The sequence below is a fragment of the Anser brachyrhynchus genome (genome assembly GCF_964034855.1).
Source record: "Anser brachyrhynchus genome assembly, chromosome: 1".
NCBI classification, from domain to species: Eukaryota; Metazoa; Chordata; class Aves; order Anseriformes; family Anatidae; genus Anser; species Anser brachyrhynchus.
The window spans coordinates 200,349,222-200,362,721 of record NC_137694.1 but is presented as its reverse complement, the minus strand read 5'-3'; the positions used below and the strand labels follow the sequence as shown (position 1 = coordinate 200,362,721).

General features: G+C 41.6%; 1 protein-coding gene across 5 annotated transcripts in view; it reads right to left on the bottom strand.

Moving 5' to 3' along the window:
* SESN3 (sestrin 3) overlaps positions 1-13,500 on the bottom strand; it is a 45,540-nt gene that overhangs the window by 17,970 nt on the left and 14,070 nt on the right. For all 5 annotated transcript variants that reach the window (XM_080588634.1, XM_080588635.1, XM_080588638.1 and 2 more), the window contains exon 2: positions 2,931-2,996. In XM_080588634.1, the coding sequence (XP_080444760.1) occupies positions 2,931-2,996 (66 nt within the window). The remainder of the gene's footprint in view (positions 1-2,930; positions 2,997-13,500) is intronic.

Here is a 13,500-nt window from a genome sequence, read left to right as displayed (position 1 = left end):
ATACTGCATTATGAAAGGTTTGCTTGTGTAAAAAACTTGCAGCTAATTCTGGAGATCCGGATGTATATATGTAAATATACGTGCCTGTTTGCATGTGAATATGCACATACAGATGCTATTTGTATACGGGGAACTGAAGAACACTTTACACTGTATCTCTGTTATTTTAATATGTTTCTACAAAAAACAAAAACATTTTTCTGTAGAGCTCTCCAAAAAGGCTAAACTCTCAGATGCTTAAAGTCAAATTTGTATGGAGATCTGTAAGGAAGCAAAAGCTAAACGGAAGGTAAAGTCTTTATGGATCTCAGCCTGTATAGACACACACCACCCGAGCATTCAGCCCTAAAAACAATTTCAAAATTAATGGAGAGGAACGGAGTTATGTAACCAAATTATACAAACAGTCTGGCAATCTACTACTTCTGTGTTCATATAATTGAAGAGGAGATCAAATGCTAATTTATCCATAACATTCAAGTATTATTTAGAACAGGAATTTAACGCTTTCTTTAAACAAAAGCTGTTCATTAATTATTCCAGCCGATCCAAATCTTGGGCACAAGATGAAATGAAGCAGTACGAGTAAGTAGCTCTTGAATTGCAAGCCCTGACACAGAATTAGTGCTATTACTCAGTGTTTATCAGCAAGAACAGCCATTCTAAACATGTTCACCATTGAAGCTACAAGCAAAAGGCTAAAATAGCTATTCTGAAACTGCACAGTATCAGACCAGCAAACGCTGTGAAATGGGAAAGCATTTCAGCTAGTTCACTGCACATGAAGATAGAAAGTGCCTAAAACCAAGAAGACACAGCTCTTGCCGAGCTATTTTATTTAAAGTATGTCTTCCTTCTTTGTGATAGGTTCATGAATATACTGTGTTTTAAATCTTTTTCCATCAAATCTCGTTTATATGCAAAGAAACATGAACAACATGAACTACCTTTCCATTTTTCACCACTGCAGTTCCCTGTTTTAATTTGTGGGCCCAGAGAGAAAGAGAAGACACAGTCAGGCAGCCTCATAAATTTTACGTGTTGCTCTTCACTATTACAGCTTTTCTTTGTTTTGTACCAAAAATGATGCCTCTTCAGTTTTCTTTAGGAACGATTTTACCAACAGAACTTTATTCATATATTAGAGATCATTCTATCTCACTCACTATTACATATCCATTATTCCACTCTAAGGCTTCCCCTGTATTTTTTAAGCAAGTTTATTTTCCAGGTATTCAAGATATGTCTGTCTCATTTAGTAGTTTCTTGGGAAAATTCCACATTTCAGTCCCACTGAGAAGAAATTCTGCTGGCAGAACTGAAATATAATCCTGTAGGACTGCGCCGTTGCTATGTGAGGCACAGCAATATGCAGCATTATTGCTTCTGAGATTTATCTCCACCTATACTACTATCCTCTTCATACTGTGTATGTACTTCCTCCTGATTTATTACCATCCATGGATTTACAAAAACACTTTTTTATTCTGCTTGTAAAGCCTTATGGCACTTTTAGCAGGAAGCTTTACAATTAATTTGTTGTGACTCTGTCCATATTCTTTTCATTATGAAAATAAAGCAGGCTTTGATAACAGCAATGTTCCTAGCAAGATCTGTGAGACGCTGAATGGGTGATCAATCTCTAGCTACATCCTTCCTATCCACTACATTACTTAATGCCAAGGAATAGGGGGAAAAAAAGTAGTTGTTTGCTACGCGAACAATATTTAACATTGGTTTGTGACACTGCCTAACTGTTTTATTCCTACAGGTGGAGGTTCCACCCCTGCTAGCTGCTGAGGTTACTCCTTCTGAAGGCTCAGTGCTTTCCTTGTGCACCGTTAGCTAGCACTTTTTTTCCAAGTGCATTGGTTGTGAAATAAATTCATTAAGAATCCTCTCAAAACGTTATATTTTAACATTTTAATTACATTCATTTTTCTCATTTTTGTGTTATCATTATCTTAATGAGAAAAATCAAATCATTATGAGGTTCAGCATCTCACGTTCATGTTTTATACACAAGTGAAGTCCTTCTCACAAGTTTGGCTGGCTGCAACTCATTCCGCTCCCCCTTTCTCAAGTCTACAAGGCTCATTTTGACATCTCTTTTTGCTTCATTATGTTTCTTGATGCCAGGCTTTAAACTGACTCCGTTTGGTTTTAGTTTCAAGTCTTCACAGTGTATAAACAGAGAGAGACTCAAAGGACAGATATCTTATCTTTCAAAAATTTCTTTTTGGCCCTTCTAGCATGTGACTTATCTGCCTTTAGTAACTACTTAAAAGCAAAACAAAAAAGGCCCTGGTTTTATAGTCTGCCATCCTAAACAATTCATCAATCAATAAATAATACTCTGGGAAGATTAACATCAGGGTAAAACAACTACAGCAAAGGGAAGTTTCTATTTACTGTAGCAAGGTGCAAACCAAGGCTTAAGTTGAACATTAAATCATGCACAGAAATCTCGAGTCTGAAGTCAAACTGTTCCTTTCGACCATAAATTCTCTTAAAGAGCCGCAGTTATAGTCTAAGAAGTTAGTCATATTTTTAGTTTAGTTAGTCAGACTGAAGGTCAGAGACTGCCCTGAGAGCTATATAACCGTACTGCTGCAGTACCGGGTAGGTCTCCCCTCAGGCCTGACATTAGGAATAAGAACTGATCATCCCCCACAAAAAGAGCAGAGCCAGCACTCACAACTGTCTCAGGGAGCGTGCACAACTGAGAGCAAGACCACTGGCAGCACTCATATGAAAGGACACCATGGTTCTTATCCACTGGAGCTTGCTCTGGATAAACCATTGCTTGTGCTGACAACGGGACTCATCCAGGTATTTACCACTGGGCAAGCAAGCCGTAAAACTGCCCTCCAGTGTTTCCATTAAAAAAAAAAAAAAGCTTCCACACAACCAGCTCAGCTCAAACTTACTTCGTTCTCTGGTATAAAGGCACTTGGTCCTCTTGTTAACGGTGGAGAGACTTGGACTCTTTTTTCCTGCAAAACAGACACATAATTCTATCAGCATGAGGCATAACACATTAACTCGCCTTATCTTGCAAGATTAGATCTTAAAGGCCTTGACTTGGTTCTCTTCCCAAGGCCACCTGCATGTTTTACAGCCCAGTGAACAGGTGAAGTCATCACACCACGATGCCTTTGCGTCTCCCGTGTTTTGCTCGAAAGAACTGTATGAATTTTGGCAAGGGACAAGACAAAAAAATAATAAAAATTTGATCCTGATTATTTTATAGGTTGGGTTAAAGATACGTGGACAACAGCAATCAAAAATGTGGCACAATGCTAAAACTGGCAATTTACTAGATTGAAGTTCTGAAAGCAGAGGGGAGGAAAAAAAACTATCACCACCACTATGTGCACAAAGCCCACACTTGGGAAATTATAATCAAAAAGTTGTTTTTTCATTATGAGAATCTAATTAGATTCTAAGTGTTTAGAAGAGTACAAGCACTTTGTGTGCCAAATCCCGTCTTGAAAAGCCCATTCCCCCCCCCACATATGCACCAGCAAGACCCAGTTAAAGACTCCTTCCAAAGCAAAAGACAAAAAGACTACGTTGCTCAGCTGCCAAGCCCAGGAAAGGATAAAACATGCAATACAGATCTTGATGTGCCAACCACAGCTAGGAAAATGGCCAGAGCCTAAAAATTATTAAATTCCCTTTGATGATGTTATTTTAAGCACATGATAGGCAGGTAGTGTAACAAGAGCCAGAGTACTTTTTGATTTATCAGGGATACGAAATTGAACTAAGAAAAACTGTGGAGGCTTTCACACTGTTGCCATTGACAGAGAGAAGGTGAGAAGGGACCTGGAGAGGTTTCCTGGCTCTCTGACCCACCTGGAGGGAAGAGGAGCCCTTCCAGCACCACTCCTGACCAACATCCATCTAACGTGCTCCTGAAGACCCTGAGACAGCGGTTCCTCTGTCTCCCCAGGTTTCTCAGCTCAGTGACTAACTCCTCTGATCACCACAAAGTTTTCCTAATGTCTCATCTAAATTCCCCTTGCAGTAATTTAAAACAGCTACTTCTTGCCTTCCTTCTTTTCCTCTTTCCAGCTATATTCCACATATCTGGAAACTGTCGCTGCGCATTTTTCTAAGGTCACTAATGACAATGCAGTGCAAGCGACTCTTAATAAGTTACCCATCAACAGCAGTATCAGATTTGCATGCCAAATATTTCATGCCCCTAACGTAAAAGTCTGAGGTTTTCCATAACAAATGACCCTTAAATACCTCAATGACTCTACCAGGCAGGCTTACGTTTAATGGCCACGTACACAAAGACCAGCGTGGCTCTGAGAGCGAGCGTGCCACCGATTTCCACACAGGAACATGAAGATGCTAGAAATGCGTAACAACTGCTTTGTGTCTTAAAAACATCCTGTCCTTTTTAAAATTAGATTATGAAAAAACATGCAAAAACCAGCAGTGATTATTCAGGAAAGATGTTCCAAAACAAACTCTCTCGACAATTAAATTTGTTACTTTGGAATAATTAGCTGTTAAATGATGAAGAATGTACTCATGCGTGCTTTCACTTATTTTCTGAAATGAGCTGAATCCACTGCATAAAAACAAGGAGACAACTCACTGTGACCACTGCCTGCTGTCACAGCCCTACGGCACTGCAACATACTCCTTATGAATCACATATATGCAGTCTGAAGTCATGAAAAAAGTACAGGGACTGGATAACTGCCTGTGCAACCCCTTCTCCACATAGCTGTTCGAGGCTCGGATACGTACAATTCTGCTAGCAGTCAGTCACCTTTATCACCCTTCAAAAAAAGAAATCTTTTCCGAATTACTTTGAATGTTGTGTATTTGTTGTTTTAGGAGGGTTATTTGGATATTAGACTTTGAAAGCCTTCAATTCATACCAAATATCTGGAGGAAACAGCATGTGTGAGGGAGACGACTTGGACAGCTGCAAACCTTTAGCCTTTGGCATAAGGGCACATCGAAAGCAGAGCTGAACCACTGCTTCCACCAGTATGCTCACTGAATTATACCCCGCTCTGCCCAGCTGCCCATCTAGGCCAGACTGGGGCAAAAAGCAGCATTATTATCCCACTTTTGGTGGGCTATGGCCTCCACCCCCTACGTTCCCCATTCAACATGGCTGCCTCAACCCTTCAGGCAAGTTACTGGAGGTGTATACTATTCGCTTCCACCAGCGGAAAAGTTTATTTTGCCTTCATGCCAAAGCTTCTGGTTTACTAAAACGAGTTAAAACGAGCTTGTTCTTAGGATGCTATTAATAAAAACACGGGAAGTTTGCAAGCACTCAGTAAGATAACGTTGTCTTTGTCAAAGTGTAGATAAAAACCACTGCTCCTGGGCATGCTGTATATGGAGCAGGGATCTAAGACCTACCCAAGGACTCAAACATGAAAAGCTACACACGGGAATTAGAAAGCAATGGTTTAGATATACGGTCCTTCATTATGAGAAGTTCTCACAAAACTTTTTTTTTTGTTTCCCAAGAAAGCTGCTTCAATTTCCTGCTCAACTCGTCCTTGCAGGTTACGCTGGCTGGTGCATACTAAGTCACGCAGGGTCCCAAATATCTTATTTGAAATTGGATTCTTATGCTAAATGACTGAACCAAGGAACAGGTTGCTCAGCAACTGAAATACCATACGCACGTCCACAAGCCATTTCTGCTTCGTGTTCCTCCATCAACGCATTGCTGGAGTATGAATAAGTGATCTCAAAAGGTTTGTAACCAACTCCATTTACATGAAGAGTCTTTTCTGGGGGTGCTGATTAGGAAAGAGAATGATAACGAAGAGCTTTAAATATAAGCAGAGAGAAGCAGGCCAAGGAAGGTTACTGGCAGAGGGAGCCCACTGCACGCCAAGGTGCAACCTCCACAGCAGCACGCTGCGGTGTGATGGACAGACAAACCTACGTGTCAGCCCTGAGGAAATTTTATCCATGACTTGCTTTCTGTCCTTAAGCTGTACTTGGAACAGTGTCATGAGCTAAATATTGGGAATTTAAGGATTGTGAAGCGGAACTATTTTCCATGTGAACGTCTAATTTGCACTCAGCAGTGAGAAACATCTTCCTCCTTGGATGTGTTCTGCCAAAGCACCCCAAAGCCAAAAGCTGTACCTTGTGACAGGACAAGAGGCAATGGGCACAAACTGGCACCCAGGAAGCTCCCTCTGACCACCAGGCAGCACTTCTGTGCTGTGATGGAGCACTGACACAGGTTGCCCAGAGAGGCTGTGGAGTCTCCTCCTTGGGATCTTCAAAACCTCATGGACATGGTGCTGGGCAGCCTGCTCTGGGTGTCCCTGCTTGAGCAGGGGTTGGACCAGATGGACCCAGAGGTCCCTTCCAACCTCATTCCTTCTGTGATTCTATCATCTCGAAGGTTTACTTTAGTTACCGTGGTGGCCTCACACCTTCCCTCAGGAACCAAGGAGACACTGGGACATGGCGGTGAGGACAGGGCAGCCGGAGCCCCTTGGCTGACAGCAAGGCCCTGAGCCACATGTGGTAGCTGGGAGCAAGGCCGGCCTGCAGCAGCTTTCCTGCTGGAGGCTGAAGTTTAGAGAAATAAAGTTTCTTCCTCTTCGCTATCACATGAGTCACCATGTCCTGAGGCTGTAAAGAAATGACTATTTTTAGCAAGCTGTAAAAAGAGGCTAATTTTATTTGAAGCAGATGAAAACGGAGCTGTAATCTGGAAGGGCTGATCAAGCAGCTGGTTTAGAAAGCACATTTTTAATATCCGTGAACACAGAAAGCGCAGGCAAGCAGAAAGCTGCTGGAGCGATCCGGGTGTATGGAGGCTTCTCACAGAAGTAGTGCATGTGAGCTAATTCATCCCGCACTTCGCATCAAGATGGTCACGCTGTGAGTGGGGAAAAAAAAATCACTGGAAAGAAACATTTTGTACCTCAAGAGGGAATTCTGTGAGCTGCAGCGATGCTGCCACTTGGGTCCTCCGGGGTCCCAGAACAGTGCAAGCAGCACAGAAAGGCTGGTGAAGGGCTCAGAGTCACTACTTCCACAAAAATTCCAACCACAAGAAAGACACCACGATAATAAATAGCACTAGATCAAATGTAAGTCCTAAGGGCATCCCAAAATCAGTTTCTGCTGAGGAGTAAAATTTTTTCCCCTAAATAAGCAGGAATTTCTTTGGGGGAACAGTTATGAATAACTATTTCCTATTTATTATATTTACTGATTTTCCCTAATAGTCCCCCCCAGACATGGAAAATGGGTTTTATTTGTGACTTTAAGCCACGCTCATGCTGAGGTTACGTTTCCCCAACTATTTCTTAGGCCCTCATTATTATCTATTTAAAAGAAAGTCATTACAAGCCCTCCCATCTCCAAGCGCTGTCCCGCTGCACAATACCCAGGTTGTCTGCTGTTCTGCTTCACGCCTTCTCTCCGAGGTTTCCAAAGGGTAAATACCATTCACCCTCCGCTTTATTACTCTGCTTTTCTGCTGCTTTATGACACTTCTTCCTCAGATATTTCTCTCTGCCAAGGCCATTCCCTGACCTTGCACAGAACGTGCGTTTGGAATAGGAAAGTCCCTACAGTCTTCCTACTGCACAGAAGGGCAAAGAGTTAATTAAATCTCTGCAAGTTCAGCAGACTTCATCTACTCCCTTTAAGCATTTGATTGTATTTATGTTTTTTCCTCCTGTTTTTGATTTTTTTTCCCCTCTTGTTTGTATTTTACTGGTACTTTGTGTAAATCATTTCTGTATACCTGCAAGTTCCCAGCATAGGATATTATAAATGCTCCTAGTTTAGGATTATTTGCCTATTCATATTTTATTGTCTCCCTATCAGAAAATCATCAAAAGCATATGTATTTTTAATTCAATTTACTAAATTGCCTCTTAAGCTCCACTACACTCCATAAAAACTTACTTATGTACACACACATAAATCTTTGCAATTTAGCATGCTGAGAAATGTTTTCATTAGATATCCAACATCCGCCCTTTAAAAATTTCTTGCAGCTACTCTATCCTGTGAACGTTACATTCAGTTACAACAAAAACCTGTACTGTCACTGTTGCTCTGTTGTACTCCTGTAACCATGTTCAGCACTTGTCTCTGCTTGCAATTTAAAAGGAACAATATGCTAAAAAAAATGTGATAATCAGGGGAGTGACATGCTTGACTTTTTAAACTAAAGAATAAAGATTTACTCCATATTTTCTTTGACAATTTGACATTGTCCAATCAAGAGTCTATCTTGTTTTCTCTCTGAGATCTTGAAGGAAGAAGGAATATATATTCTCATTACTCAATCTCAATAGATACTATTCAGAAGGTTGCTCTCTGAAAGGAAAATAATTTAGTTGGTAATCTTCCAGTAATACTATAGCTCCATCTTCCAAGCACCAAGACTTGCTGCTCTAAAAAGTAATCATTTACAGTATTAATAACGTGCTTCAACTCTTGGTCAGCACTTGAAGAAGTTCACCAACTCAATTTTTGACTAATAGGAGTTTTCTGATCGCTTCCCATGCTCATATTTCTTATTACTAGTCACTCAGAGTCTGAGATGTACTGGAGGTACGTTACCCAGCCACAAACTTATTTCCTTCTTTCTCGATAGAAGAATCTTTAACCTTCTCTTGTATTACAATCTACAAGCAATTTTGCTACCATCTAGCATTTCTAAGGAACTTTGCTATTTAAATTCACTGATCTCTCTCTTCATAAATACACATTATTCTGCATCTGCAGAAACAACCAAGAGCTGAGTCCTTCATTGGGACACCTATGCTGAGGTGTCTCCATTTCAGCAAGGAGCCTCAACTCCTTTTCCAGCAGAGTGAGAACAAGGTGAAGAAGCGTTAAAGAGCAGAGTTGAGGGCCACTAAAGACTCCCTGCAGCTTCTCACTTGGCACCCAACCACCTTTCCAAAAGGGCACAGGCTTCCCACACTTCTCTATAGTATCTGCTAGTCCCTACAGATGCGCTGGATACCCTCAAGCATCCTAAATTGTACCTAATGCCTATGTTGAGCATTGTGGCCCAGCCCATGGAGTGCAGTTCAGGTTAAACCTGTGAACCAGGTTATCTGATGGGCTTTGTCAGCTGCACCAGGCATTTGGACACTGAGGGTGTGAGTGGGGAACTGGGTTCAGGGCTCCCTATCTCTGGCTGAATCACCCCAAAGGCATCAATTTCAGCCCAATCTCAGATTTATCTTACAATTCTTCAAAATGGAAATACACTGGTTAAATCTCAGATTTGATGCTGCAGAACCCTGCTATTGAGCCTGGCACACACAAACACATCTTAGTTCACGTGGCATAGGCAGCATTATTTACTGCTCCTGGTTAGGACCTTACCTCCAAACTGGATCCTACTGCCCCTATTACTGCTTAGTGAATAGATTTCCACTTTCGGTTCTTGGATGCTGGGAGAATGGTCCATCTCCACGTGCTCTGACCACAGCGAAATGCTCTGGGTTTCAGCAACACCTAACACAATTTCAGGGCTATACTGGACTGCCTGCTTATTCTGTCCTCACAGAAGAAAGCAAGGAAAAAAAAAAAAGTTATCTGAACACTGACCGTGTCCTAGCTTCCACTATCATTCAAAGCCATCCTTGTTTATTTCTACCTACGCCAAGTTTCATTTTAATTTATCCACCATCAGAAGAACAGTTCAGAAATGTGGCGGCAGTTTATGACATGTCCAATTCATTTCAAGTGGAAACTTTAATACTTCTCATAAATTTATACAGGCTTAATATAATATTGAAAACTACACAGAGTCTTGCTGACTAGACGGAAAGATGGACACAGTTTACTTGTCTTCACATTTCAGGGCTCCTGGGAGATTCTGACTGACAAGGACAAAAAAGCTTACACACCAAAGCTGTGAAACTTTGGAATTTATTGGCAAACATTCATTGATGTATCATTTTTAATGAAATAAAATCTGCTTACGGTCTTTAAGGTGATAAATCAGAAGTTTTGCAGCTTCAGAAGATATCTGCAAGTCATTTCAAATTAAATTTTGTTGCAATTTCAAAAATGTGGATGCACATTAGAAGCATAAACTTGCTGTTCTCTTTCTCAAAGCTATTTATGTAAAGGAAAAAAAAAAAAAAAAGAAACCAAGCCAAAAGCAAAAACATGAAGAGGAGTAATTTAAGTAATACACAACACTATTTGCTGACAGTGCAGAACTCATCTTTAGGACTGAGCCCTTCCTAAAATGGGTTAAACCAAGGACATATGTCCAGAAGTAATAGAAGAGATGTTCACAGCAAACAACGTCAAAATGTTAGGGTTCACGAAGTAAAAGTCCTGGCCTACAGTCATTTGTTAACAGTACTTCAAGTGGTTTTGCAATGCTTTCTTCCTCTTAACAGACTGTACAACTCCAAAAAAGCAAACTAAGCGATAAAGATAAAAATTAGCAGAGGAAGTCGAACTGTAGGATTTTTTTTTTCTTATGGAACGGCATTTCAAAATATTTAAAAGTCACTTTTAATGTTAAGAATTCAGCATCTTTGTGCCTAACAGCTGATGAAGTGGTGCAAGGAGCTGGGAAGAGAGCCAGTGCAGTACAATTGATGTGGAGCTTTTGCTTTGGTAACAGGTTACAGCCCTTCTGGATTTCACACAATAAAAGGAAGCCTATCCCAAGTTCCCATCCCTCAACCAGCTATTAACAACACAATCCACGCTAATTAGAAACTAAAGGGCAGCAATTTCTACCCAACCCAAGATGGATGGCCAAGCAGCAGAAGTCCAAGAGCAGTTCCTCAGTCTTTGAAAGATATCCGGCACACTCAACCTACAGGAGAAAAACTCAGAAGTGAACACACAGTTACTGGCAGAAAAGCCTCTCCTTTTTCATGAAGAAAACCTACCTACATCCTCTTCTAGTCCCACTTGTGTTGTATCACCCTCTCCACCCTATAGTTTCCAAGTTGTTTGCAGCTACTAACCAAAAGTAACATTCAACTAAAACTGGAAGCAGACAGACAAGGACTGCAAGTCAAACATCAGATTGTTCTGTTTGCTGCAAAACAATTATTTAAGAAGCCAAACCAAGAACAGATATGAACGTATCATGTAGAAATCACACCTGTCACTTAACTGCAATATAACTGAAGTACAGAGTACAGCTACCTGAGAAGGTAAGGCTCCTGACTGGAAAAATGAAAACTCTTCATGAGAAGATTTGCTCAACTAAAGGTGCCAACAACTAAGCCTAAGCACTGATTATTAACACACGAAAAGGATGAGAGACAAACAGCCATTTCTTCTGTTTACTTGTTGCTAGAGAATCACTTCCATCTAATTTAATCCAAAACTCAAAACCTAAGTTCTTATCCATGCCCCAATCCCTATCAAAAATCATGGGTGAAATTCAACTGACCAAACACTGACACCCGAATCAGAGTTAGCCAACTAACAACGAAAAAAAGAAAGCTGGTGTCCAGCTCTAGATGAAATGAATTGTGCCATAGCAAGGCTTGTTTTCCCCATGCAGATGAACAGGAATCCGTGGGATACCAGGTCAGATGACATGATCTGACACTAGGCAAGACCTGTACTGCTGCGAGACAACAAATAGCCTACTTCAGCCTCCAGAAGAAATGAGTAAATACAACGAGAGACAAACAAAGCTTCTTGTTTATCAGTCTCTGGAGCAGACAAGGCAACCTCGCCTCCTGCCCTCCCTGCACACCCAAAGCTAACACTGGAGGTTTGTATGGTCCCCAGGAAATGCCCTCAGGACAGAAGATGTTCTTGTGATTGCCGGGATGACTCAAAATCCTACGAGCACGGCAGAAGAGCATTTTCTGTTTCATTAGCATCAGATATCAAGGGCAAAAGTTACAGTGAAAAACTCCAGCGTTTTAAGCTGGGACTTGTTTTATCTGTGCCTTGGCCCACTGCCACCTTCAGAATTAGCCCGAGTCTGACATCCCGAGACAGAGCACCATTATGGGAGCTTGGAGAACGCGGCGTTTAGCCTCTGAATCGGCAAAACGGCATCAGGTCAACCTGCTTCAGCAGCAGCTGGGCCGGTGATGCCGATAACGAGTCTCAGAGGCAGCATGGCACAGCCTGTCACCCACTGCCATGGTTTGCCCAAGCGTGGCCTACCCAGGCGGGCCGGTCCCGCACGAGGCCGCCATCTTCTTGTGGAGAGCAAGCAGCGACCACGGCCAGGGGTAGAACCGACCTCTGGTAGAAGGCACAGATAAGCAGTGGCTGCTTTGGCAGGCCTGAATTAATTAAACCTAAACATTTATTACACTGATAGCACGACCTCTTTACCATACAGTAACTGAATAGTTAAATACTTCAGTTCGTAAATGTGCACACAGTTATTGGGCACACTGCCAACTGGAGAGGCATAACTGGGGGATATTAAAAAAAAAAAAAGAGAGAGAAAGACCCCTAGGGTTATGTAAATCCATCATGTATCCCTGGCAGAACTGCTTCCTAAGAATGCTCCACTGAATTTTTAATAGAAGTATTGTCTGAAAATACATGCCTTGTAAGCAAGCAAAATTGAATGGTATTCATCCATACTGTAAATGCGTAACAGCGTCCTTCTACTGTGAAGGAAGTGGCTGATTTTTTTTAAACTCTATTTCAAATATGTTGTTTGAAATATAAGATTAATGTAAGGGCTGTAAACATCAAAATGCTCCAACAATGTATTTTAAAGAAAACCTGTAACAGATTCCATTGCAATCTATGCTGGAACATCTTCAAGTGCTACAGTATTCCAGCAGAGATCATCCCCACCAAGGATTTGCAGGAAGGTGCACTTAACTGCAAGCTACTATAAAAGCAGACTGGGAGAATTGTTTAAACAGAGGCTGGCACCGAGGCTGCATTCTCTCACCTCTCCTCTTTGGCAATGCCGCCACATTCATTATGACAAAGCACAGAGACAAAAAATCAGGCACTGCATGCCTTGAAACGTAAAGACTTAGATTTTTACCAAGGATAAGACTCTGAAGGTTATGTCTGCACTGCAGTCACTAGAGCAACTGCAGCTCTTCCAGAAATAGTTAAAGGTAGCTTTAAAGAAGTCTCTGGCTGGCAGCTCCTTGGGCAGGTGGGCACGTGGAGCTCAGCTGCGCAACCTGCTCGAAAAACCAGACAAATGTTAATTCAGTTGCTGCCCAGCTTTTGGTTTAACTGATGAAGCTAGACAGTTTGGACAGAAAAGAATCATTCAGAGATCTGCTCATGGTGAGTATAACAAGTTCTATCTTTGCACTTTAATGGAAAAAATAACAATAATTTCCTCCTCTGATTAGAATCTCAATCCCCCCACAGTTGCAGGGGAGGAAGCTGGGCTCTGACCCCCATACCACCTCACTGAAATTATTTCCTTCCCGGCTTCAACCACTCATATGATAGACTATCTGCAGAAACAAGGCTGCACTGGCCACACCAGTAGCGTGATGGCTGCTGTGTTTGTCAAGCAAC